At 34.2% G+C, this 27,356-nt stretch overlaps 1 protein-coding gene and 1 non-coding gene across 2 annotated transcripts in view; one reads left to right on the forward strand and one right to left on the reverse strand.

Annotated features, from left to right (window-relative positions):
* The window catches only part of LOC150100217 (kinesin-like protein KIF28), a 308,018-nt gene that overhangs the window by 235,876 nt on the left and 44,786 nt on the right, over positions 1 to 27,356 (reverse strand). The window contains exons 5-12 of the mRNA XM_090402612.1: positions 21,851 to 21,962; positions 19,545 to 19,652; positions 18,290 to 18,420; positions 14,678 to 14,748; positions 12,219 to 12,279; positions 6,738 to 6,893; positions 2,821 to 2,948; positions 1,472 to 1,635 (exon numbers count right to left, since the gene is read on the reverse strand). Coding sequence (XP_090258738.1) covers positions 1,472 to 1,635; positions 2,821 to 2,948; positions 6,738 to 6,893; positions 12,219 to 12,279; positions 14,678 to 14,748; positions 18,290 to 18,420; positions 19,545 to 19,652; positions 21,851 to 21,962 — 931 coding nt within the window. The remainder of the gene's footprint in view (positions 1 to 1,471; positions 1,636 to 2,820; positions 2,949 to 6,737; positions 6,894 to 12,218; positions 12,280 to 14,677; positions 14,749 to 18,289; positions 18,421 to 19,544; positions 19,653 to 21,850; positions 21,963 to 27,356) is intronic.
* TRNAI-UAU (transfer RNA isoleucine (anticodon UAU)) lies at positions 3,215 to 3,305 on the forward strand. The gene is given in 2 exon segments: positions 3,215 to 3,252; positions 3,270 to 3,305. It is a non-coding gene; the product is annotated as a tRNA-Ile (tRNA).

A 27,356-nucleotide genomic window follows, 5' to 3' on the forward strand; every position in this document is an offset into this window, starting at 1 on the left:
TCAATGAGCTGAGGAAGGAAAGAAAGTTAAAAGGATTACGATGACCTGTGAGTGAGTCATTTTCTTAAAACTCCGTCCTGCCAAATCACATACACATTTTGGTTCTGATTTTTGTTTCCTCTCTCCAGCAACAAGTTTACACTGGGACCTTTAAGATTTTTTATTAAATTCTCTAAGTTCTCGAGCTCCACCATATTCAATGGTTTTGCGGTATGGTAATTATCAGACCCTCATTCACTATAATATATTACATTCAATTTTCTCAGCTATTCTCGGTACCTGTTTATTAGTAATATTTGTGTTATTTGTAAATATAAATTTCAAATATATATATATATATTCAATCCACAAAAAAATATAAACCTATCCTACATTTTTTTGCCATGGCGGGATTAGATAAACCATGATTCCTGTTTTTGATATTAAACACATAGCATTTCAGGCTTCCAATAATCAGGATGGCGGTATAACACTAGGAATTTCACATTCCACCTAAAGACGTTTTAACAGCAAACACAGTCAAGTTTGAATTCTAGTGAGATCGAAAATGACCAAATCATTGAATCATGGAATTAATTGAGGTATCCGTGATGGGAATTCAAACATAATAATATAAATTGCTATGTTATGGCACTATTTATAACATATAATTTCTGAAAAGTCCGCACATTCGCCTTTTATCAGCTTTCGATTCAAAGATCTAAAAAGCTTTTAGACTCCGTAGCTCAGTCGGTTTCTACGAGGTCCTTTAGTTGAAAAGATCTGCATTAGAATCCGTCTAGGACGAGAAGAACCTTTATGAAGATCTTTTAGTTAAATATGAGTTAGCCCGTCTCATACGGTGGTGGAATGTTTTTCATTTCATGAAATAGGCAAAGAGGTCAGAAGAACACACACAATTGACAGTCACAATACTACACAGTATTAACCATCAAACATTAATTTCTGAGCATTAATTAGGTTTCAAAGAAGCCGAGTTACTTGGCAGTGACAAACGACTTAGTCTAATACGCACGGGAAAAAAAAAAAGAAGAAGAAGAAGAAGAAGAAGAAGAAGATTTTAAATAATTCCATCATCATCAAAATCCCTTCAAGGCACCTTTTAAAATATCACAATTTCGATCTTTAATCAGTAGCGCTTATGATATGCTAATTCCAGTTTGAGCTGCTTCAAAAATTTGGATTTCTGCTTGGTTTTTGAAAAGATCTAAGTTCAAGGCTTGCTGTACGGGTTTGATTTACACATTCGGATCAACTGAACCCAAAAAGCAGCACGTCTTGAACTTTTTTGTATTCAAATTATTCCGTTTTAAAGTTGACAATAAAAACTGAATATCTTAGCAAGAAAAAAAAAAAATCTTTTCAAAGAAACAAAGCCTAACACAAAATTTCCTTATGCTTATTTTAGTATTCTTGAATTTTTCATTGTTTTTATAATTTAGTTGTTAGTAAAATATAACTTTATTCATACCTTGGTCCTAGGAGAGCAATATCAGCATCCTCACGTTTTCCAACGAAGTTAATCCCGTCCTTTAAGAGATGTGTAATCTTTGCTGTTAACATGGGATCGAAGTTTAAATTGGAAAAGTGAGGGCATATCTTTTTTTCCTCTTCAATTCTTAGTCTTTCGTCGTCCTTTACAAACAGAGAAAACTTGGTCAGTTGATAATATTAAGCAGTTCTATTTGCATATTTAATACCAAATATTATTCGTAATCGCTATTTAGACAATGAATCCTGAATCCTAGTGGAATGCGCAACATCTTTTTCTAGAGTCCCGCTTTTTATTTCATCTACCCAATGTAACCAAAACCGATGGAAATTCTGATAATGTTCAGTGGGGGAAAAAAAAATATTTGAAAAAAAAAAATTAGTACTTGTACTCATTGGAATCATGGAACCATGAGAAAATTACTTGAGAATATAAAAACTTTTTTAATCTATGGAATCTACTGGTTTGTCGAGTCCATTTCAGATTTTTAACTATCGTATTAGCAGAATACCAAAGAATTTAACAGTTTTATTTTTAAATTTAATCTCAGTATGTTTCGTCTTACTTTTAAATGCACTTGTAAATTTATTTAATGTAGAAAAATTTAAAAGATTATGATTCATTTATTCACTTATTTATTTTATTTAAAAAAAAAAAAAAGACTTATAGGAAAACATATATGAACGTTGTAATCTGGAAACTGGTTTTAAATTTTGAAGGAACTAAAGGTAATATTGGTTAGACGATCCTGTGGATCCTCTTGAATCCATATTGGTTTCTAGCTGCTGAACAAGGCGACATATTTTTAAATACATCCAATCGACAAAAAATTGTAAACATGTCCTATATTAGATATTTGTGTGTATGTGTGGAGCAGGCACTCTCTCGAGGTTAGCAGCAAACCGAAAACTTTCTTTACAGCTAAAACGTAAAAATATTTCAAGCCGATTCAGACATCTAATAAACAGATCGACATCCAATCCCAAGACATATAGTAATTTAAGGAGGAACCTCGATCGAGTAAATATATACGGAGTTAACTTTTTTCTAATCATTGGAATTTTACTTTCCCCTCCCCCCTTCACATTTATGAATGCAGTAAAATTTATTCCTGCTTTGTCTTTGATCATACAAAATAAGTCCTAAAATGTGAAAAATGAAAAAAAATAAAAATATATATGACATTCTAGCTGACGATTTTTCTTTTCTTTTTTTTTAAAATAACCTCTTAAAAATTCGTATATTCGTTGTATATTTTAGGATCCTACGACAGTAATTCCTATTTAAAAGAATAAATTATATTCCTCAAGATATAAAATTTGAGTTACCAATCGAGATCTGCTACATTGACGAAGTTTTTCTTCGTAAGACTGCTTCATATGAGTAAGTTCACGATCATTTTCAGCAAGTGCTGCCTTCATCTCCTCTTCCCATTTCAACCGAAGCTGTTTTACATCTGAAATAATAACGTACAAATTAAAAATAATATGGCAATCTCTGATATTTTTTCAAAATAATGTTAATTATTCTTTCTCTCGCTCCTTCTCTCCGGAAGAACAAATGCTTCTTTGGATAATCAGTCCAATAACCTAAACGTTCAATAACATTATTTTTAAAATCAAAACATTACGTTGTTATAACATTTTTTTTAAACATAATTTATCTTTGTTACAACCACTACAGCTGTGTATATTCTCTGTTATAAGAGAAAGCCTCGCAGGTTCCCCAGTGGCGCAACTGGTTAGCGCGCGGTACTTATAAGACAGTACTTTGAGTAATGCCGAGGTTGTGAGTTCGAGCCTCACCTGGGGAAGTAACTTTTTTTCTTCTTTATTATGAGTGTTAGATTACTGCCTCCTTCTATTCATTAGAACTTTCTCGATGTGAAAATAGTCAACTATTGCAACTTGAAATAAGAAAAAATGAAAAAAAAAAACTTTCGCTGAAAAAGTTTCGAGCAACTAAACATGATGCATTCTTTTAAAGCAATTTTACAAAGTTTTAAAAATATAAACAGCAATTTATGTTGGCTTTAAACCAGTTGAAAAAATATTTTAAAATTATTTTAATAATAATAGTAAAAATTATAAATAAAAAATCGTCTGCCTTTTATTTCTAAAGGGAGTAAAAAGACGTTCATAAAAAGTACCCAAAATAATAAATTATTCATTATTTGCATATTTATTATATTTCTTAATTATAATTGCATTAATTTACTGTATGGTTCTGTACTCACCATACAGTAAATTAATTATTCTCATTTTGTATTTAGAACCTTGAAATTTTGCAAATCGGTTATTTCTTTTATGCATTCAACAGAATGAACTCGGTGGGGGGAGTGGGGTTGAAAAACTAAATAAAACTTATTTTCTTTCTCTCTCTTTGGTAATAACATGAAACTGCCATTTTTTTCTCTCCACCCTCTCTCTCTGGTTTACAAACTAAATTGAATAATCACCCGGTTTTACAACACGGTCTTCTTCTTCTTCTTCTTATTATTATTATTTAATATCCACAATGCTTCGTCCTAATTACATGGTGGAGTATTACGAATGACTGGGATAATTCATATTAATTGTGTACATGCGTCCATGGTTGTGTGCATGTTAGCGTGGTCCTGTTTGTGTATTGATTGACCATAGCTAGAAAACATTCAGGCAGATTAATGCTGGGATATATTCTCTGGGGGGGGTATAGGGTCTCGTTCTTGAAGTAATTATCGACACTGCACGTAACTGGAGGAACATCAAGAAGAATCGGAAATCACGCTATGCTGTGCAGTGTCTGACAGATATCGTGTCAAGAAGATATAAAAAAATTTACGAAATATTAGCGATCGTTAATCCCATTTCTCCATCACAGCGGTTCCCAACTTATTTTAATCGGGGAGCCCTTTTCATCTTGATAAAAAAATTTTGGAACCCTGACAGTTTTTACTGATTATAAAGAAAACAAAAAATTAAAAAAAAAAAAAAAAAGATTAATAACAGAAAAGCAAATACTGTTAATTCAAAACTGGTAAATAATGCGAATGATTAAACTTCTTCTTTTCTTTCAAGATTATTTCAAAATTTGGTTTAATTGTGGACAGCCGAATTCTAATATCTGGAACAGCATCCAACTTTCTTCTGTATTTTGTTTTTGACGCAGTAGAGCGAAAATCTGCTTTCACAGAAATGTGTACTAAACTGCAACAAACAACGAATTGCCTTTTTGAATAATGAGTAACAAAATATGAGTAACTGACTTGCGATACGCACATGCATTCATCTGTGTGCTAAAGCACAAACTGCGATTAGTTGGACCTGCACATACCTTTTTTTCCCCACTTCTCTTTTTCTCCCTGCGTGCAACTGCCTTTCGTCTTCTCAACCATAACTTTTGGAGAAGAGACTGTTTTATGGCTGTGGAATTCACACGCGAAAGCGCGTATATCTTCACTTGGTATATCGCTCTTGCAATCGCAATGTTGTATTGCGACATCCAACTTCATAACGTGATTTGATTATCCCGCATGAGGTTTATTCGTCACCGGTTGATCATCCTAACATTGCGTCTTTCCGGTTTTGTTGGGTGAGAGTGGTTTCACGTGTTCAGCAAAATTCCATGTTCGTTAACCACTGTGGGTCAAGGATTCAAAATGGCGTACGTATCCAGATGGAACTATCAGATACTACATTTGATCCTTGACAATTACGTAATTTTCAAAATCTGTGATAGCATTGTCCTTTCCCATGACTGCAACTTGAAGGCTTCGATTTACGCAGTTTCATCTCCAATTACACTCTGCCAGCATATGGTGCTACACATACTTAAATATTGTATTAGACCAAGCATTATTTCCATCCTCTGAAGGTGGATGGAAATAATTCAATGTTATATGATCCTGTCTTCATTATCTATGTTAATTATGACTATTGACAAATGAATTTCATTTGTCAGTAATTTGACAGTCGCCGCTATTTCATAGGTGAAATAGTTATAATTCGTATAATAAAAAGGTGCCGTTTTTACATTTTCATTGGGATACTGTTGCTCGGGGGGGGGGGATTCTATAGCTCCCTTTACTCCCAGTCTTTATAGGACAAAACTTTTGCAGTAGTTTCAAGGAAGAGAACGGAAAAAATAAAAAAATAAAAATAAATAAGCGAGGTGGTATTTAGTATGTGAACTATACTTTGTCCACCTATTAGAATACCTTATAACAGTGTATACTGAGAAGTATTCAGGTGTGATTGATCACATCCTTATAAATAACTGTAATTTCATTGTGTAACCTAGAAATAAAAATTAAAGAAATGGAGTTTACGTTGCTAGCAATTCGAGCAGTAGATATAAACGAAAGAAATTTGGGTATTAAGAGTACTTTCTTATGTCATGAGGAGAAAGAGCTTGCAATATCATCTGTCTAACTTAGGAGTGAAAGGTCATTTGCCTATTAGTGGGGGAAAAAAATCCATGAAAAAAGCTATAAATCACTATACGAATATTAACCGCTGGTGTATAATTCCAGAATGTAATAAAATGTTTTAAATTGATACTTTTAATTCTATACGTCATGGAGTCTGTATTCCTCCACAGATATGCAGTCGGAATAATTCTTTCAAAATAATTGCAATTTTATTTTCATATCCTGAAGTTTCGAACGATACTCTTATAACGTTTGGTTCTGACTGAGCCTCATGATTATTTTCAGTCACTCAAATAAAGGAGGACAAATCAGATCCTTTCAGCCTTTATAACCTACATGCTTAACTATTAGCAGTTGTTTGAAGTATTTTCACTTGGTTAGACTATAAATTATATATTTAATTTAATCCTTTATCCTAGTGTGAGCAAACAAAGTTTGCACCTGAAATATCTTCAGGACTGGGCAACTAGTGGTAAAGGTGTGTTACCACGAGTTGCCCAAGTCCTGAAGATACTTCAGGTACAAACTCTGTTTGCTTACACTTGGATAAAGGATTAAACTACATATATAATTTATTAGCAGTTGTACATCTATTGGTTGGTTCTACAAGCCAATTTAATAACGCATGTGGTGATTTTTGTTCCTATAAGTCTTACTAATGAACTAATCTACTTGTGAAAAATTATATTTAATGAATTTACTGAAGCTCCAAAACCTCTTGATTCATTCTTATTAAAAGCTGAAAAATTTTTAGATTTTTTTTACTATTTCAAATCCCAACCCCCACAATCAAGGAATATTGTTATTTGTTAAACTGCGTTTTCTTTCTCTTACCATTGTCAGACATTCCTGGCTGTATTGGAACATTGACAACTCCTCTCTCCAACATTTTCTTCAGATGTTCATTTTCTTGTCTGAGTTCTCGAACCAGCTTCTCAGTTGGGTCTTCATTCACTATTGCTAGAGTTTTAATTTGTTTTGCCCTATTAGCTGTAAGTAAATTAATATATATATATATATATATATATATATATATATATATATATATATATATATATATATATGTGAAACGTACTATTAACTCGGGGTTGGGATATGTTCATTTTTTAAATTAACTGACTTAAACCCGAGAATTATAACACAATGACATTTATTTGAAAAAAACGCAAAAAATGCGTTTTTTTTCAAATAAATGTCATTGTGTTATAATTCTCGGGTTTAAGTCAGTTAATTTAAAAAATGAATATATATATATATATATATATATATATATTTCCCAAGTAAGCAAACTTTGCTTACTTGGGAAATGGAGTAAAACCAGGTTTAAAATTACTTGGTATCTTTAACATATATATATATATATATATATATATATATATATATATATATATATATATATATATATATATATATATAATGAACAAATCTCAAAATACAAATTTCAAGACCTGCATGTAGACCAGAGGTTAAGAGCTTGTTTATTTATTGGAAAGCCAAAAGTTGTTTGAAAGTCACCATCCACATTGGGGAAGAGTGAGTGCATGAACACACGCAATTTACAGACAAAACATACTAGTTGTGGTAGTGGTGGAGGTGGGCGGTAGATGGCGTTGATGGAGATGATTCGTATTAGTGGTTCGGTGTAGTGGTTGAGACAGTTGTAGGTGTCCTCCCGCGATGAGTCTTCGGACTCCTTGGAGGTGTCAGGAATAATAATAATAATAATAATAATAATAATAATATTTGTTTCATAATTATCATGCAGACAACTAAAAATCTGTATTCCTTCTCTAATAAAAATCAAAGATAAAAAAATTAAAATATAATAATAAATAAATCCGCTGAAGCCTTTTGTATCCCAAAGGAAGTGAGGAGACCGTTTAGTCCTAATAACTAACTTTCGAACACTGAGAGAACTATTCTCTACACTTATCCATCATAAATAGCTGGCACAAAGCTATCAGTCATTTTATAGGCATCCTGGGAGGAAAGTATGGTAGACAACTGCTGTCATCTTGTGCCTTACCCTAACACTATATATATATATATATTATATTGTCTGAAAGAGAGTGAGTTCTACGATCATTTTTTTGAGTTGCGAGATTAACCGCAACCGGAGCTCCCGGAAAAAATAATTTTCTCCTGCCAGAGATCGGCTAACTCAGAACTGGTCGAAGAAGGCTTAGAAAAAGTTTCTCTACTCGTCGAATAATTCTATTCTATTCTACTCTACTCTAGGTTCCTATGTCAGAGATCGACTAACTCGGGACCTGTCGAAGAAAGGCTTAGAAAAAGTTGCTCTAGTCGGTGAGTAGAATCCAACTTATAACAATCTTTCTTTCTTTGGGCAGCCTGGCTCTATGTATATACTGTATGTATGTATGTATGTATGCATGCAGGTCCGGCTGGTGGCGTGTGCGAAGTGTGCAATATACACAGGCGCCGCAGAAGAAAAGGCGCCTAAAATATGTCAAAAAATATGAGATAAGAGTTTAAACGAGCAACGCATGGTACATATAATTCTGAATGTACGTCGTCTTCCATTCGGGCCCCTTCAAATCTTCCCGGAAACGAACAAATAAATTCTGAAATTGTATCCTGGACCCAATTATATCACTGTAATTTTTGATTAAAATTTACGAAAATATACCTAAAATAGTTCTTAATTTTTTGCAGAACTAATCCGTAGGTAACATTATACTGTGAAGCGTTTTTCATTTCCTGTTCGTTTTATTCACACTTTATTCCAAAAAAACTCCTTTAGAAAGGCGCCGAACATTAATCGCACACACAAGAAAAATACTAGGCGCCGGCGCTGTATGCATGCATGCCAAAGGGCTACACAGAGCTTTAATAAGAAGTACCACGAGCACCATAGGCACCTTCACGAAATCAGGGTCTCATCGAGTAGGCCCTTGGGAAAAAAAACAAAATAAAAAAACTGGACCTCACATGCATGGTCACCATATCTTTACTCAACTTTCTGGAATGATCGATTTCTTTCCTCTATTGGCTATGAGCTGCAAAATGTCTTCAGTATCTAGCAGATGCACTACTGCTCGAAATTCCCCCTCCAGAAAACAAAAAAACAAGGCCATATCCTTATGCTCTGAAGGAGGAGTGGGCCAGTTTGCCTCAAGAACTCCTGAATCACTTGGTGCTAAGCGTGGTACGACGTTGTGAGAGATTACACTGCATCACAATTCGGGGTGGACATATTCTAATGAAATGTTTCTCGGCATAGCTTTCTATAAGAACTGTACATTAATTCCTTAACTGAGTATTTAGGAAATTTGTATACTGTAAGATTCCTCTTTACTTGCTTGTATGTTTTTTTCATATCTCTTTCTTCTATTTCTCAAACTTTGATGGCTACATTTTTTTTTTCATCCTGTTTTCGTATGCAAAATTCCATAAGCCAGATAAATTCTAGTTAACTGGTGATTGATCTTTTATACTGTTTCCTCATCTCCATGGAACGCAGGTGATCATATCTTGGCACAGAGATCTAGATGCTATATCAAAGCATAAAGTGGGAGAAAAGTCCCTTCTTTACAAGTTAGATCCGTACAACATTGTAGTTTGCGAATGTGATGTCTTAACATTGTGGTCTGTAAACTTTAACTCACTGTCCACTATTACTCCTAGGTCTCTAACTTCATCCATCACTTGCATCATTATCATTAAATTCCTAATACGTATCCTTAAGAAGTGGTGTATAAGATACTGTTACAGTACTACTCGATTAGGTTTATTGACATTATTGCTAATCTCCCATTAACAATTTTTTTGCCCAAATTAGTCTGTCACCTGTCAGGACTCCAATATTGTCAGAATGTTATATTTCTGTGTTCTATGACACTTCTGAATGCATCAATCCACCTAGAAGACCCATATTTTCTTTGACCTGTTCAGCAAACTTCTTTCGATAGCCTAATTTCGTCTTCTCACCATGATTGTTATTTGTTGTACTGTTCACATGACTGCTCACATTTCATACGGTACAGGTTTAATGACATTTTCTTTTTATTTATCCATGCTTTATAGTTTCATCCAAAATACTTTAAAGTTTAATTTATCATTAAACAAAATAAATAAAATTGAAATTTAATGAATGTTTTCAAAAATAAGCATATTGTTATATTTTTCCCTAAATAATGTGATATTTAATAAATTCACTAAATTAATGATTATTGTGTTTTATTTTATGATTTTTAAATATTTCGTTATCAATAGATCACTACATGACATGAAGAAGCATAGAGAGCACTAAGTTCCTCACTCTTGATACAGAACATAGATTAGATTAGCAATCCTTAGAAAAATATTTCGCATGCTCCATGACTTCAGATTTTAGACTGCTGATCGAAATCATTACTATGGTTCAGCCTTGAAAACAAAAATCAATTTTTTAGTGAAAGTTTGAAGTTTCGGTGGTTTTTAAAACTTTCGTCAAATTTCCAGTTTAATGACCACACGGCCTGAGGAGGCATAAGATGAATATTTTTATGCTTCTTCATTTCATACCGTCATTAAACCGAAAATTCTACAAATAAATTCTCTGCATTTAAAATACAGCTTTAAATGTTATTATGCATACATAAGTACAATAAATATCATCTGCAAAAGTAAATATAAACGTATCTATAAATGAGCTAATTAATGTACTAACTTACAGTATTTCTAAATCCAGGATCCAGAAAATATTCAAAGGATGTGCCAAATGTTTTTCCCATTTCATTTTCATCTGTCTAGAAAATAAAAGATCTCTAGATATCGTCTTCTTCTACAATTTTAAAGTCTTCTCTTGAATGCTTTTATGTGGAATCTCTTTGAATCTCCAGATGCAGAGTTTGAGCTTTATATTTGTTTTTGTCTGTATTTTTAAAAATCTCTCTCTCTCTCTCTCTCTCTCTCCATGCAAGTCTAGTATACTTTTTGTTTTCAAACAAAACAGTTACGAAAAGCTTATATTATCCTCCAAAATCACAGGGTTTTTTCCCAAGTAATTTAGATATTTATTTTTATTTCTGGTTTTATCACATGGTAATCTCACATGCAATTATATTATAAGTAATCCAAATTTACAGTACAAGAATTGCTGAATGAGATAAGATGCTTAAAGTGAGATAAGATGCTATTCATTCGCAATGCAATACGTAACAGTATAACAATGTTCTACATTTCTGACAGATTAGTTACCAATATTGTGTGCATTCAAATTATTCGGCTTTTAAAAGTGATCCTCCAAACCGAGCCATTCGATTTTATTGCCTCAAAGCGTTATGTATGCATCCCATTCATTTCAACTTTTCATCGAATGCAGAGCCTTTCTCTATTTCGAAGTTCATCCGATGGTAGAGTTTTAAACTTCCATCTCCCAGCACAGCATAATGGGAAAGGCAATTTTAAAGGCACGTGCACGCACTCACGATCAGTCATCTTGTTATCCTCGCTCTCTTAAAGTGAGTTTTTTAGTGAAAACTTCTCTTCTGAAACTTTATTTTCTTCAAAACGTACGCAGTCATTCCTTCTATTTGAGACCTTTCCGAACGACAGGGCCATAGTCTCTGTAGGAAGAAATTTACAATAACGGTCCTTTTTCATCACAGTAGTACCCTCTATTACTTTCGTTCTAGCATTATTCACTGAGGGATAACATATTTTATTGCTCTATATCCCACCCACCATTCCTAACATCGAGCGATTAGTAAATATGGCTAACTTATATTTTTATGTAAATTAGCCATATTTACTAATCTTACAGAATATTAACATTACAGAAATAATTTGTCATTTTATTCTTCGTAAGCTGATTAAAACAATATCAGGAACAATCCCAGGTATTGATAGAAACATTTTTTTTTATTAACCACGATATTTTCGACAAATTTCTAACAACGCCACTTCAATGACTAAGTTTCGCCATACTTATTGGAAAAGAAACCCTCAAATTTCATCTATAGAGAAAGGCATTTTCTAAGCTTTTCTTTTTTCTAATATATATACACATATATACATACACACGAGGGGGAGGGTTCTGGAAAGTTCTGATAAACACCTAGAACAAAAATTATTTGAAAGCACTAATATAACCACAAAAATGAACATACGAGGATATAAGAACATAAGTTACCTCCCTAACTCTGCTACTAGTTATGTTCTTTCTTGTGGTTATATATATATATATCATTTGCTTTAATATAATTTTTGTCTAGGTGTTTATCAGAACTTTCCAGAGGCCCTCCCCCTCTCGTATATATACATTAAGATTCAAGTTTAGAGAATACTATGCTTATGATTGCTATATTTTACCATAGCGAAGAGTAGACAGTGTTTCTTCATAGTTAATATCAGCTGGACTGATAGCAGCAATCTGAAATAACAAAATCAAATCCTGAATGAAATAAAATAAAATGTACAATATAATAATACATTTAATGACAGAGCAGAAGACAATGTACGGTATTAATGAATTAAATATTACAGTTCATCTTATTCCTGATATAAGTTCCGTTCGTATAATAATTACCAGTTATCAGTAGGAAATATTTAAAGAGACTCTTGAAGAACAATTCCAGGTGAAACTTCAGAATTGTTTTCGTGTCCTCAGACATACTTAAGCAATATACGTAGTGATAAACTATCGACTTTTGGCTACAGGTCAGCGACCTAAGTTAATAATATAGTGAATTAATCTTTTCATAATTCTCCCCACCGAATGTAGAGGATCGGTGAGATTTGGCCAATTTCATTATGTTCTTAGTAATGATAGTTATGCGGTGATTTAGATTCTTCTTGCATGTCACGATGAGTTATAACTGTAGTCAGTAAATCAATAATGAAAACATTGGGCATTAATAGAAGTTGTTTCTAAGATTTGCATGACCGAACTTGGACACTGTAGCATGCTTCCTGGTATAGACACACCTGAAAATTTCGTAGGGGTATAGTAGTTGTGGATGTGCACTGAATTAAAAATAAGGGGATAAATAAAAGCTGGTGCGATTATCATTCTGCAATGGTAGCTTCACGGATGAAGAGACTTCAACTACGTGTCCCTATGAAATCTGGTAAGTGGCAGTTACCTTGAAAGCGCTTTTACGGAATTAAAATAAAGGGTTAAAATAGATATTTTTATATACAAAACTTATCCTTTTATCACATAATTTTCTGAATTATTATGACTGAATAGTCAGTTATTATAAAATTATTATATTAATTTTAAATAACTGAATATTCAGCATTGGTGCGTTTCACAAAGTGCGCTGTTTTCCTTAGATCCGTTCGCCCGTAGTTAATGACTCTGAACTACAGATTTTATTTTAAAAAAATTGTATTTAGAATTTCTGCTAAAATACGTCTAGTTTTGGATTTAAATGGGATATTTTAATAGCAAAATATTGAAAACGATTCTGGGTTCAATTTTCATTATTACTGATAACGTCGTCACCATTCAAGAATGCTATTTCGAAACAGGCCTTTCATATTATCGTTCAGGATTATTTCCATACTTATCTGCATTACAAATATTCTTCGAAATATGTTAATGAAACTAATTAATATAGTGTTCCTGAAAACATGTGAAAATGATAGCGACTAGAGAGAGAGAGAGAGAGAGAGAGAGAGATTCCTGTCTAAAACTGAAAGTTGGTTATTTTTCACCCTGGGCAAATGCTTCTTGATACGTTTTATAGAAAATTAAATTACAATTTAATTGTAAAAATTAGAGTGTCAATAAGAGATTTCGTTTCTACCTAATTTTAATATTTAATAGCCCTAGCCAGTTTCCTTAAACATCTTATGAATGCTAAATTTGACAATACAATACGTGAATCTTTTGGATTTTATCTAGTCATTCAAAAAAACTACTAATTAAAGCTTTACTTGTTTCACTTCTTGACATTAACATGTTAACGTTTTTATCTGCTCCAATCCACTGTCACCTGGGTAGAAAATAAGTTTCAAATTTCACCGGAATCATTTCATAGAATTCATCCAGGTGTAAACTACCATATCTCCAATCTCTTCAGTGGGAGAACCCAACATTTTATCTGAGTGGTCTTAAAGCCCACCAAAAGTTCTTTGCAGATGTCGCGTCGCTGGGTGCGCTTGTTTATATACAGTATTTGACAAACAGACAGGCGATTATCCAAGGAAACCACTTGCAGTCATGTCGTAAGTAGTTGCTATGAAATACTCCGAAAAACACTTTTTTATTGATTGCAAGCTACTTGGATTGCAAGCTAATGAAAAGTTTTTTTCATTAGCTTAATGCAAATTTCGTAAACGTTAGAAAAACATGTGTTTTGCTAACCTTTATAATTTAACTGTAAGTTAACCGTTTTGTATAATCATTTTAAATTTTTAAGCTAAAAATCATAAAACAACTCATGAGGTGTAATTTATAATAATGAAAATATAATGATCCTCCTTTTCCCATCAATGTACGTAATTTATGGATGGCTTAAAAAGACAACTGAGTAGTGAAATATTATATTACCAGATAATATGATCTGATTTGCTGCATAAATTAACTACAACCAATTACTAGATACTGGAAGAGAGAAGATTTTACATGACCGTCAGGGCCATACTTACACTTTTCCCGAGGCTGGCAGGACCCGAGGCGCTAGAGTGCTCCAGGACCCCTCCCCATTGTTTGGGCCCTTAAACTGGACCTAATTTTTGCCTGTGCATAAGTACGGCCCTGATAACTATTTACGTGTATATAAGATTATTCATCATGTTATATAAATGCATGAGTTTCTTACCATGATAGTCTTGCTATTCCCTCCGAGTGCGTTCATTAGAAGACGAGTTAATACTGAATCTCGAAAAGGCACTATAAAAATAGAAGATAAAAATAAATAAATACATAAAAGAGACGAAATAAAGCACTCTATATTAGATTTGTTATTAATTGTTCTTTGCAAATATCCAGGTTGCTCAGTCTGCAGTGGAATAGACACTTTAATTAAATTACATAAGTCTACGCTTCACTAGTAAGACTTATCGGTGTAATCATGACACTATAAACAAGTAAATACTTTACAAAAAAGAACAATAACTGAAACATATACCTAATGCTTTTAAAATATTATTTACTTGTTTTTAGTGCCATGATCATGCTGATAAAGTCATACTGGTGAAACACGTCGATTTTGGCAGTTTGGTCTCATTCTTTCCATTAGCATATTTGATATTAACCGTATAACGAAAACTTTCCATACTGTTTTTGTTCTGTTTTCGAGCTCAAATTGCCTTAAGTGGTAGTTTAATATGTTTCAACATTTTTTTTTTCTCTCTCGGACAGAAAATATCAAGTCTCATACAGTATTATGAATACAAATTTTGAAATACTACAATTATGTCGACCGATCAGCATTCCAGGAATTGTCAACGTATTGGGGAAGTTGGTTAAACAAAAATTCAGGAACGGAGGATAGGAATAGGATACTGTATGGGCGCAGCATCGGTTTGTGAAGGGTAGGCCATGTTTCAGCAACTCACTTTTTGTAATAAAGTGAAAGCTAAGTTGAGAAGGTAATGGCTACAGGGCGATACTGTTGAACTTCGCAAAAGACGTTTGAGTTTGACAAGATACCCCATGAAATTCTGATTCATGAATTGTAGCAAATGGGGATGGACATGAAGTTGGTTAAGAGATACCAGGAAGTAGTTTATTCAAGAGTGGAGTCTGGTAGAAGACCTATGACTAATGGCATGCCGCAGAGCTCTGTACCTGGGCCACTACTGTGCAATTTGTACATTAATGATATGGAAAATGGTCTGATTGGAAATGTTCAGTTGTTTGCAGGTGATGCAGAATTGAGAGCAATACTCAATAAAGGTTATGTTGAAATTTTACACGATGATTTAAATAGACTGGCGTTATGAGAAAAGTTGATTATGGGGTGAAAAGATTACCAGCTGTGAGTACCATATTGATGGAAATATACTCCAGGAAATTGATAAAGTTAGGGATATAGGGGTGTTGGTCAATGGGAAGTTGAAGTTCAGAGGGAATATTGCAAAAGTGGCTAAAACGGCACATAGCATTACCTGGTTATTAAAGAACACTCTGCCAACAAAGATAAGCAAGTTCTTGTATCTATATAAGGCATTGATAAGGCCTCCTTTAGATTATGGCGCACAGATCTGGTCGCCTGGATTTCTTGGAGATGTGAAAGAGGTGAAACAGATCCAGAGGCGAGTGACAGAGAGAGAGAGAAAGATTGAAGATTTGTGGGTTAAAGAGGATGATTGACAGGAGAATGAAGGGAAGATATGATGCAGACATAAGTTGCTTTGAGAATTTATACGATTGATAACAAGAAAAATTTTAGTACATGACCAGAGTGAGGGAAACTAGGGGTCATTCCCGGAAATTAGTAAGGGTGCGGTTAGCAAGGGCATGGAGACGAGAATTTTTTCGTTCCCGCCCCCTTGAGTTCAATGAGTTCAAAGCAAAATATGACAATATTGATGGTTAGTGCTGATATTAGTGGACCTCCTCAATGAGACTATGGACTCCATGTTGGTGCCCATATGTAATAACAGGGGATCAGTATTATTCTGCTAATAAATTGACTGTAATTGACTTAAAAAGGAATTCTGACTTATTGAGCAGCAATTGCCAGAAAGTGAATTAAGAAGCAACAGCCATGATGCTTTAGCCAACTGCTCTAGAAAGTCAGAGGCTATTCTTATTACACTAATCATTTGGGACTACAATTCGACCTCCTGTAACTCTTTGCGAAAGCTGCGCAATATCTACCCTGAATTCGAATTCGGTGTGGCACTCGAGGAATCTTTATACAGACTTTTAACATGAAGCTGTTAAGCAGGTGGGAAGATTTATCCTGGAAACTCAAGAGTTTCGTCATGAAAAACCGACAAACCAACCAAAAGGATGCACTGCTACTTAATTGGAAGTCTCTAATAGCTAGAAAAAGTTCCCAGTTCGATTTCTAGAGCTGGGTTTCCAGACTATGCTTTTAATCCGCCCATCGTGTTAAAGTGTGATTGGTTTACAACTTTTCGATGGCGGAATTCACATTTAAAAAAAAAAAAACGCAGTTAACGGTGCTATCACTCCGAGATGAATATTATCGATTTTCTAATTTTTTATGACGAAGGTATTCAACGTACATTCTGCTAAACCTGCTAAATTTGAAGTAGTAAGTTTGATTAATAATAAAACTCTCTAGTTTTATTATTAATCAAACTAGCCAATAAGCCATTTGATTAATAATAATTCATTTGATATTTCTCATCATCTTTCTTCTCTTCTATGTATAAGTTACATTAATTGACTTCCAAATTCAGAATATTGTTGTTTCTTAAGTTGCTAAATATTCCTTAAGAATTTCAGTCCAATTTGACTAAAATAAAGCTTTATGGGGGTCACTTCCAGATTGTCGCATCTTTCAAACGACATCGCCCTAATTTATAATGTTTTTATTTATTTATTTTTTTTATCAACTTGAGAATTCTGACACAGTGATACCAAACTGGAGGATGGTTGTAAATCAGAGGAAAGAAAGTGAAATTGGCGCAGACGCCACTATTCGTATTATTCTACTGACGTGCATGTGATGATGTGATACTGTAATGTACTAATGTCAGTGGCTTGTCAGTGCGTGATATACATATTAAAATCTACGTCACCAAAAATCAACTGTAGTAACTGTTAGCAGTGATGGAAATGTGAGGGTACCATCTCGACAAAGAAACACACAGAAGACCAGGAGTCCGACACTAATGTGGAATCAACCAACTAGGAGCTCACAGAGTTTGTATGAGTTTAGGTAAGTTAATAGGAGAACAAGACATTGAGATACACAATCTCGGGTTCTAGGATGTGCAGCTACATGTAAGTCGAATCAATTGTGAAAAAAGAATTAAACATGACAATATACTGCCAGTGCTACTGAGACATCTTTTGAAGAAAATGATGTGGAAACACGATTCTGCTCAGAATCCCAATTTCAGACTAATAAAACAGCCTGGGAAGAACTGAAACAACTGTACATGGTCTAGTGGTTATTTGTTAAAGAAAAAATAATTCAAAATACCTGACTCATATTATCATAAACTAATGCAGAGTATCTTTCTAAAATACTCCCTCACCAAGTGTAATAACGATCAAAAGAGAACTCACACAGTTTTGAAATGTGTGCAGTTACAATATTTCTAAAATTGTCCTAATATTTATTTCGATACAGTGTATTTGTAGTTTCACTGCTTAATTTTATCATTTTATTTTACTGACTGTGGTGAAAAGTTAACGTTCTACTGTTATCCATACGTTTATGAAAATACCAAGACGGCAACATTTAAATTATTGATAAACTCGTTATTATTGTCTATCAATAACTTACCTCTACTATTTCGACCGTTGGCTTTTTCTGCAAGCGCATGAATACAGTTTCCCAGACATGACAAAGATTGGTTGATTGCTGCTCCTTCCTTTAGCCTGTCTCCAGTTGCTCCAGTACTCGCAACTCTCTCACTAAAAACAGTTGACTATTTTAGTTTACTAGTTGTTATTTTCATAAATCAAAACTATTTAATGTTATCTTTAATCCCAAAGAAAACTAAATAAACAGCAACATTAATCTCATATGACGTTAAGTGGATTTTTCCTGCTGCAGACTCGGATTTTCATCCCGGAAGATCAGTGAGGTCAAGTGCTTACACCTTCCGGCTAGTATGCCAGTGGAGGACTCGAACAATTAACATGCATAATGCATTGACTTCGTATTCTTAGTTGCTTCGGCAATAATTCGAATGGAAGCAATAAATCAGGTACAAAAATTATTGTCATCACTATTTGCTTAAAAGATTTACTACCTCTACCCCTCACTACAATTACAGCGTGTTTGCTTTAAGGATCGCAACCTGTAAGTGGAATGCAGCGTGGTTAAACCTTTTTTTCCCCTTGTATAGTATCCTCTATTTAATTCTGATGCTGAACCGATGTGGAAAAAAGATGGGTGATATTTCTGATCCATTTCGCGACTATGCAGAAAAGAGTTCAATCAAATTTGGTTACCAATAAAACTTACTTTTCACTTAAGTGTGTTTTAAGTAGAATCACCATGTAGCTACTAAACATACCTATGAGAACTAATAGTATCCAATTCATTGCTAGAACAATTGAAGTGACCTACCAAAGGGCACTACCGAAGAAACCTGAAACAAGCTATACTAGTAGATATCCTCCCTCGATGAGTCTTTGGACTCCTTGGAGGGTGTCACGTAATAATAAATACTATGCCGCGAAATACTGAAGCCAAAAAAGAGAGGAGTTCAGTGGATGATTTGAAAGGAATCATCGTAAGTCTCTCGGAGGGAGGTGCTCAAGAGTCGCAGCTACACTGTTTGAATACCTTCAAGACTAAATATGGAAAATAATGAGTTGTAAATGTTCAGAGCATTTTCGAACAAGATAAATAAACAGCAGACAGTTGATGAAATGTTGGAGTAAAAAGTTGCACACAAAATATTAAGCAGTCAATGGGACGTTCAGAAAGGTGACTTTTTTAAGCCGTTAAGAATAACTTATGTTAGAACATTTTTCAAAACTCAAGAAAAAAAAGTCTAAATTAAAAGTCAATAAAAGAGATTTGTTACCTTCCCGCCAAATCTACTAAGTGAACTATCGATGTCTTCGCTGTTTCTGCCATTCCATGTTTCCTGGATTTTTGCATTAGAGCGATTCCAACAATGGTATGAGCTCGACTGAAATTATCAGATAAAAGATTCTACATAAAAATTAAAGTTATTTCGACAAAATGAAATGTACTGGGAATATCACTTTAGCAATATTTTAATGTGGTGCAATTACTCTTATACTGAACTATCAGTTACCTTCAGATTAATAATAATCTGAAACCATATCTCAGTAAAAGCAGAGTTCATGCAGGTTGAATTCCGGTTTCATTTTTCGACAAACAAAACAAATGAATCAGTTAAGAAGCATCCTCATTTTTTGAACCTTAAAGCTCTCTCTCACTAACCCACACCCACACACACAATATTTTATAAATTATAATGACCGTTTAATTTTTTAAAGCCGTGCTGATATTTGTTGAATAGCTATTCATCATGGCATCGTTTCTGGAATATCCAGCCCATAGCCAAAGGTAGCGCTATAACTATAACTTTATGCTGACATATTATAATATGAATACAGCTTCGTTCTCTGAAACGAGAGGCACACAAAAAAATAAATAATAATAATAATAAAATAAAAATAAAAAAATAAAAAACTCAGAAAAAAAGCTTTTCATTCATTCACTATCTAAATTGCATTGCAAAAGAAGACGTTTGCCTGTTAAGTTGGAATAATCCATTACAAACCTATGAAAATATTTCGAAGGAGTCAGAATCTATGAAAAAGAATTTCGAAATTCTTTTTCATAGAATACTTTCTGTTTAAATCCACTGATTAAGGGACGAATCAGACTTAAGTTTTAGTAGCGGGGCTATATTTTCAGGCTCTGAAAATATAATGCTTGGTGTGCTAAAATATCACCTGTTTCATTCCCACCCCCCCTCCCAATCCAGCAGCGTTTTTTTAGCCATAGTTCGACTTGAATGCGAACATCTGAAATTTTCAGCGCCCATCTGCCCATTCAGTTACTGAACATGGACCCTGTATATATAAATTCCTTGTTTTGTGTGAAGCGACATCGATTAAGGTTAGATCACATTTTCCAAAATACCAAAGATAACACAGATCAGTTTTGATATTGTGGCGAGCCATATCCAAATTACTAACATGCAATAGATTACAGAATAAATCGGAAACTAAACGGTTACTGGGCTATTTCAGTAACTTATTATATGACGCTTGTCTGTTCTATTTTGTCATTGGATGATTCGTCTCCAAAATACTTCCGCCCATCAGTCGTTAGGACCCTTCATAGCTCAGTCGGTATAGATGAAGTCCTTTGATGAGAAAGACCTGGGTTCGATTCCCGTCAGTGACGTGAGGAACGTTTATCTGGTCTCTTTCGACTGTGAAAGGTGAATTAGCCGGTCTCATACGGAGGTAGGGTTTTTTTCACCTGGAAACTCGGGTTTTTCGTCCCCTAGAACAGCAAACCGGCCCCGTGAACACACAAGTGGATTACAGTCATGAATACGTCCCAGTCATATGCCGGTCCCGAGCCCGGATAAAACTGGGGGAATTGGGGAAAGCAATGGTGAACTACCCTGTAAAGTAACCAGGAATACTTTGTGGGCAATGCCTACAAAGTCACCTACGGTCGGAAATGACTCAAAGGGAAACCAGTACTGTCAGTCGTTCTCATAATTCACTATGCGAAAGAGATACGTGGTTATCAAAAAGTTCAAACTGATCGTACACTATTTCAGTCAGTACAAACCTCATCAGTTAGGTATAGATAAAGTAATATCTGCTGAACCATTCGCTGTTTTTGGTCTTTCTTTTCCAGGAAATAAAATGTTGTTATTTTTTCTCTTGAAAAAAAAAAAACAAAAAAACTGCAACTTCTTGAGTTACAGTTTTATAATCTAGTTCTATTTTTAAAAAAAAATTAAATAGTTGCATGTTGATTGGATTTTAACGGTATAGATGGTCTCATCTATACCGTTAAAATCCAATCAATATGTGCGACGAACACAAAAGCCCTTCCACACGGTTAAATAGTTGCAATTAGAGTCTTTAATATATTGTAAAATCTAATTGTCCTGCTTGTCAACCTATAGCGCTTGCCTTTAAGTACACGTAAGCGAATGTTTTGGGGTATGTTTACAATTAAAATCTGTTTTAAACGTCTGATTTAATAACTTCTGTTGTTTCTTAATGCGTTGTTTTCGTGATTTTTAATCATTTGTATAGAAGCTTCACCTTCTCTGTTACTTTTTTTTTTCTTAGCACGACTGCAGAAAGAGTGGAAAGTTTTGCTTACCTGCTTGTAGCATTCATGTTTGTGGATGCTATACTCCTATTAGTAGTGCCTTCGTCGATTTTTCTTTCGATATCATTATAAGAAGTGACCATGAAGGACTTCAGACCATCTGCTGTAGTTAAAACAGAATGGTTCATTTAAGCAAGTGGCATTAAATAAATAAATAAACACGTATGGGAAGTTTTTTATAATATACTAAAGTTTACTATAAAAAATATAGAACAAAAGTCAGATTTCTACAAACATACATAAATCTGGTGGAGATTTTGGGTGAAATCTTCAAGTGTTTCTTGAATCCGCAGTAGAGTGCGAGTTCGAATAACACTTGAGAATTTCACCCAAAGTCTCTACTGATTGTGTCAGTAGAGGCTTCACTCTCAAAATCTTATAGAGGTGCAGGAGTGACCATACAGAGTTCAGTGATGTCAGATGTGAATAACTATCACTTTTCTATTTAAAGTTGCACCTATAAAATCTCTCCCATACTGAGTACACATAATCACTGTTATTAAAAGTTTGCATACACCTGACACTATCTTCTCTTTCTTTGTTTTCCAGTTTCACAGCGATTGCTCATTTGTTGACCTTTCTTAGCTCAGTGTATCGGCGGATTGGAAAGACCAGATCCAGGGTTAGAATCTCGTCTAGAAAGTGAAGAACCTTTAGAAGGTTTTTTTTTTTTGACTGGAATGATGTGAGTAGCCGGTCTCTCACAAGTTTCATCTCCCAAAACACAGACAAAGAAGTCTGAAGAACACACACACACACACACACACACACACACACACACACACACACACACACACACACACACACACACACACACACACACACACACAAATTAACATCATCGATAATACACTGGATGTATTAACACACATAATACACTGGGTGTATTAACACTTAGCTGCTTCGGCTATACAGCTAAATTTCGCAGAACACTGTGTTGATTGAGTAGAACAGCAACTTCACAAGAATATTAATTTATCGTCAATCAATTACGGAAGCGTGATTCGAATGGATATGAAATGTACTTGTGAAATTTAATTTTCATATAAAGGCCAATTAGACATACACCAATGTTAAGCTCATGCAACCGTCCGTACAAGTTTGCAAGGAACAATGCATGTCACACGTAATGCTAGAATTAAGTCAGCCAGCTATGGCTACTGGGATCATTCTCAGATTCATTATCGACTTCACTTTTTTTAGACTTTTAATTTACACCATAAAGGAAAAAGTAATATGCTTCTTGAGAACTGGAGGGTATAATTTGCTTGGACCACAGTTCGAAAGTGAATTACTTACCCTTTATAATTTGTCTTAAAATTTTTGTAAAGAAAAATCCACATTTGCCCTGACAAAGGAGGTGAGTGAAAGTATCCAAGTGAAATGTCTTCTAATTAGAAATGTTATCCAGACAAGGATTTTCCCTTGGGAGATAGTTCTGCTGAGGCTTGGTTCTATTTGGGTTAGTATCAGCTGCCACTGACATCGCTGGAAGAAATCTTTCCGTTTGGAGTTATCAAATCATTTGTTTACACAAATACCAGAAATGTTTCAACAGTGCACTCACATTTAAACCTTGAAGAGCCCATCATCAATCTCCGGAATGCTCTTGCATAGCTAAAAAAAAAAGAAGTAGCTCTATATCAGTACTAATTTCTGTAACTTATTTTTCTCAACGTGTGTCTCATCAAAAACACGAGTCAGTCCACTGCTTGCAGCTATTCAAAATAACATATTCAAATATGTACTGCTGATATAGTAACTTTACACTTCAAAATAAAGTGTAAAGTTACTTTACAAATTTTAACTCTTGGAATAGGAAGGGAGTTGAGATTAGGAAAAATTAAATTTTGTGATTGGATTGTGATTTCGAGAATGCCACCTTACGAAGTAGAAGCATTTCTTTAAAACTTGGAGGTGGGGGTATGTTTTTTAATACAATGTTCAAATTCGTTAAGTCATTGGATAGCTACTGAAAAAAATGCAGTTATGGATTTATCTTATTTCAAAATGTCACGAAGATTCTGGTAACAAGTTCGATGTAATAAGTGATGCATAGAACTAAAATAACATTTCTTGAGGGGTTTGGTGTGTACGGTCAATGCTTTATTTTATTTTTTAAAGTCTTATGGCTGTAAAACATTGTTCATTTCTTTAACCGAAGCCGACAAGAGTAACATAATTTTTGATACTTTGTTTATAGTTTGCTAGAATGAGCCTCCATAGCTCAGTCGGTATAGACGAAGCCCTTTGGTCGGAAAGACGTGGGTTTGATTCCCGTCAGTGACGTGAGGAAACTTTATCTGGTCTCTTTCGACTAAAGGTGAGTTATCCGGTCTCATACAGAGGTAAGGTTTTTTTCACTCGGAAACTCGGGTGTTTCGTCCCCCAGAACAGGCAAACCGGCCCGTGAACACAATCATTTACAGACATAGGACACATCGGGAGGCACAGAGTTTAACCACCTTATCCTCGAATTACGGTTGCGAAGTCCAAGAATACTTGGAAAGGTCGCGGGCGCTTAATTTCCTGTTAGGACCACTGATAGTAATAATTAGAAGTATAATAAGTAGTAATAGGACAGTAATAACTAGAATCAGTAGTACTGACATGGAAATACAGCAATTCAAAACTGGTTCAGGTACGCACAGTGGCATAGCCGAAATTCGGGACTATCTCACTGTGAGTAGTTTGTCGGGTTTTTCACAAGTAGGTTTTTTTTTTTTTTCTTCTTATTTCAATTAAGAAAGATTGAAAGGAATTCAACTAAGATAGGTTGAAAACCTGTACTACATTTATTGCTGTGGGCAAAAAAAAAAAAACTGTCAGATAATCTGAATCCCTGTTAGTAGAGACTAAACATTAAATTCGTATAAACGCTTCAGGCCTCCAATAAGCTGAGTTTATTGGAGGCCCGAAGCGTTATACGAGGTTAATTGAGTTTAAAGATAGTAGATAGTATTCTCCCACCTAAATACGATGACAAATATCATGCCTAAAGCGGGATTTGAAACGCATTTAAACCAGGCCGGCGTACTAATGTTCCATAGCATCCTTTGCAAGCTATTGATTTTCTGTTCTTGTTTTATAACAGGATATGCTTTGTGAAACAAATTATATTGCATAGTCATAAAAGTGTCAAAATAAAAATAAAAAAATAAATAAATAAATAACCCTTTAGTAGGATAGAAGTCAGCGCATAATTTACACTGTTTTCATTTTTTCCCATGCAATTTGTAGAGCCCACAACATTCACATTTCTGCAGTTATTAAACTTACCGAGTGAATATACAGTAATCCTTTTGTAAATATTGCAAGTTATCAGTCAGGTGACTTATTGCAAGATACAATTTAATTTAAACAGGTAACTTAATGTTTGATTTAAAGAAATGTAAAATAATTTTAGTACTATATTTAGATGTTTGATTCTGGAGCAATTTTTGTTTCTAGAGATAGGTAAGAGGCATTCTTTATAACGAGTTTTTTTGTTTTTTTATTCCCCAAACTGTTCTGAACTTTCATTCTTGACAGATTTTTACTGTATTACACGTTGTTGTTGGCATATGGAAGTGCGCCCAGGATGCCAGTATCTGGATCCAAGATGAAGTATTGGTCAGAAGTTACTACTTTGTAGCCGAAGACCAGTGCCGGCTACCATTCTCTGAAGTGTTCATGTGTGGTCAAAGGGCGGTTTGTCTGTTATGAAGGATGAAAAACCCGGGTTTCCAGGAAAAAACTCCACCGCCGTATGAGACCGGAATAACTCACCCTTAGTCGAAAAGACCTGGTAAAGGTTTCTTGCGTCATAAATGGGAACTGAACCCAAGTCTTTCCGACCAAACTTCCATCCGACAGAGCTACGGAGACTTCGTATTACATATTATTATTATTATTATTATGTGACATCTACATGGAGTCTTTGGACACATTATGGGAGTGTTCACTACTCCACTAAACAACAACTCACTCTCTCCTTTACTTCCAAAACCTCCAACTGCACACTACTACCATTATCAACACAAGGCCATCTTCCGCCCACCACAATAGTATTTTTTTCTGTAAAAAAAATTTTACAGAAATTTTTTTTATGCGGGATGAAACGCCCGAGTTTCCGGGAGAGAAAAACCCTACTGCTTCCGTATTAAATCCAACGGCAGGCCTGGTTGGCCGAGTGGTTAGTGTATCCGCTCTCCAGCGGGCTGCGGGTTCGAATCCCGCCGTGGGCATGGATATTTGTAATTGTGTGTGAAAATACCAGTGATAGTGGTGGTGGGCAATATATAGCGTTAGTATAGATGGTGTGCGGTTCGCTGTAGTTGGCGGATTGAGTGGTGGAGACGGAGAGTTGTAGAGCAGGTGTCCTCCCTCGATGAGCCTTTGGACTCCTTAGCGGTGTTACGTAATAATAATAATAATAACAACTTATCTTCGATTGAAAAAAGCCCATACAAAGATTCCTCTCATCACAACGACAACCGAATTTAGGTCTTTTTCAATCGAAGGGCGTGAAGAGATGCAAAAGTTTTTCATCTCCATTCTCATTTAAGAATCAACTTTGAAAATTCTAATAAAAACTGTAAAATACAATTAACTTCTAAATTACGGAAATAATTATTTTAAAAAAAACGTATAGATAATTAACCATAATATAATTTAAAATTAACAAAATAAATTCAAAAATTTGAAGTTATGGAGTAAACAAACAAGCAAGTTTATACACGTAAACGTGATATATGTTATCCCCACCCTTGTGTAATAGTACTAGAATAAAACATAAAAAAGAAAGACATGGTTGAAACAGATTTTAAATACACGTAATTATTCCCTTGAAATAATAGTTTCGTATAATTAATTTGAATTCCGTAGTCACTTTTAAATTGTTTATTTTATTTAATATTTATTTATTTATTTTTACATAATATTTAGCCTAGTGAGTTTCGTGTTCCAGGTAGCGTATCTGATGAGTTTGCTTAAATGCGTTTATTGCTACGTGTAACGAATCTTTTGGTATTTATCTAAATAGAGTTATCACTCATACTATACTTTATTTAGAATAATGGCTTTTATAATAAATGAACATGTTAATTAACAGAATAATGCTACTGACCTATCTATTTTGTGACTTATGCTGAATATGTAACTCGAAAACGGTAAGGAAAACACTTCCTGGATTTTTGTCTCAATATGGTGTGATATTATTTCTTACTTCATTCATCTAAGACTTTTTGATGCTCACTTTATTTGAAAGAGAGTTTATGTTGGTTTACAAATTTGCGATTTATTGAAGAACTTAAACCTTTCAAAAATTTTCCATTTTACTGTGTTTTAAGGAAAGATAATTTCCCATTGTACAGTACAAACACGAAATCAGCAAATATTTTTATTGATGAAATGAATAAATATAATAAATAAATAAAATAAAATAAATAAATAAAAAATAAATATAAGAAAAATATAGCAACAATAAACTAAATATATTTCCAATTTTCAGTCGGCA

This window comes from Typopeltis vanoorti, chromosome 13 (genome assembly GCF_054136105.1).
Source record: "Typopeltis vanoorti isolate ZY-2024b chromosome 13, IOZ_Tvanoo_1.0, whole genome shotgun sequence".
Taxonomy (NCBI): domain Eukaryota; kingdom Metazoa; phylum Arthropoda; class Arachnida; order Uropygi; family Thelyphonidae; genus Typopeltis; species Typopeltis vanoorti.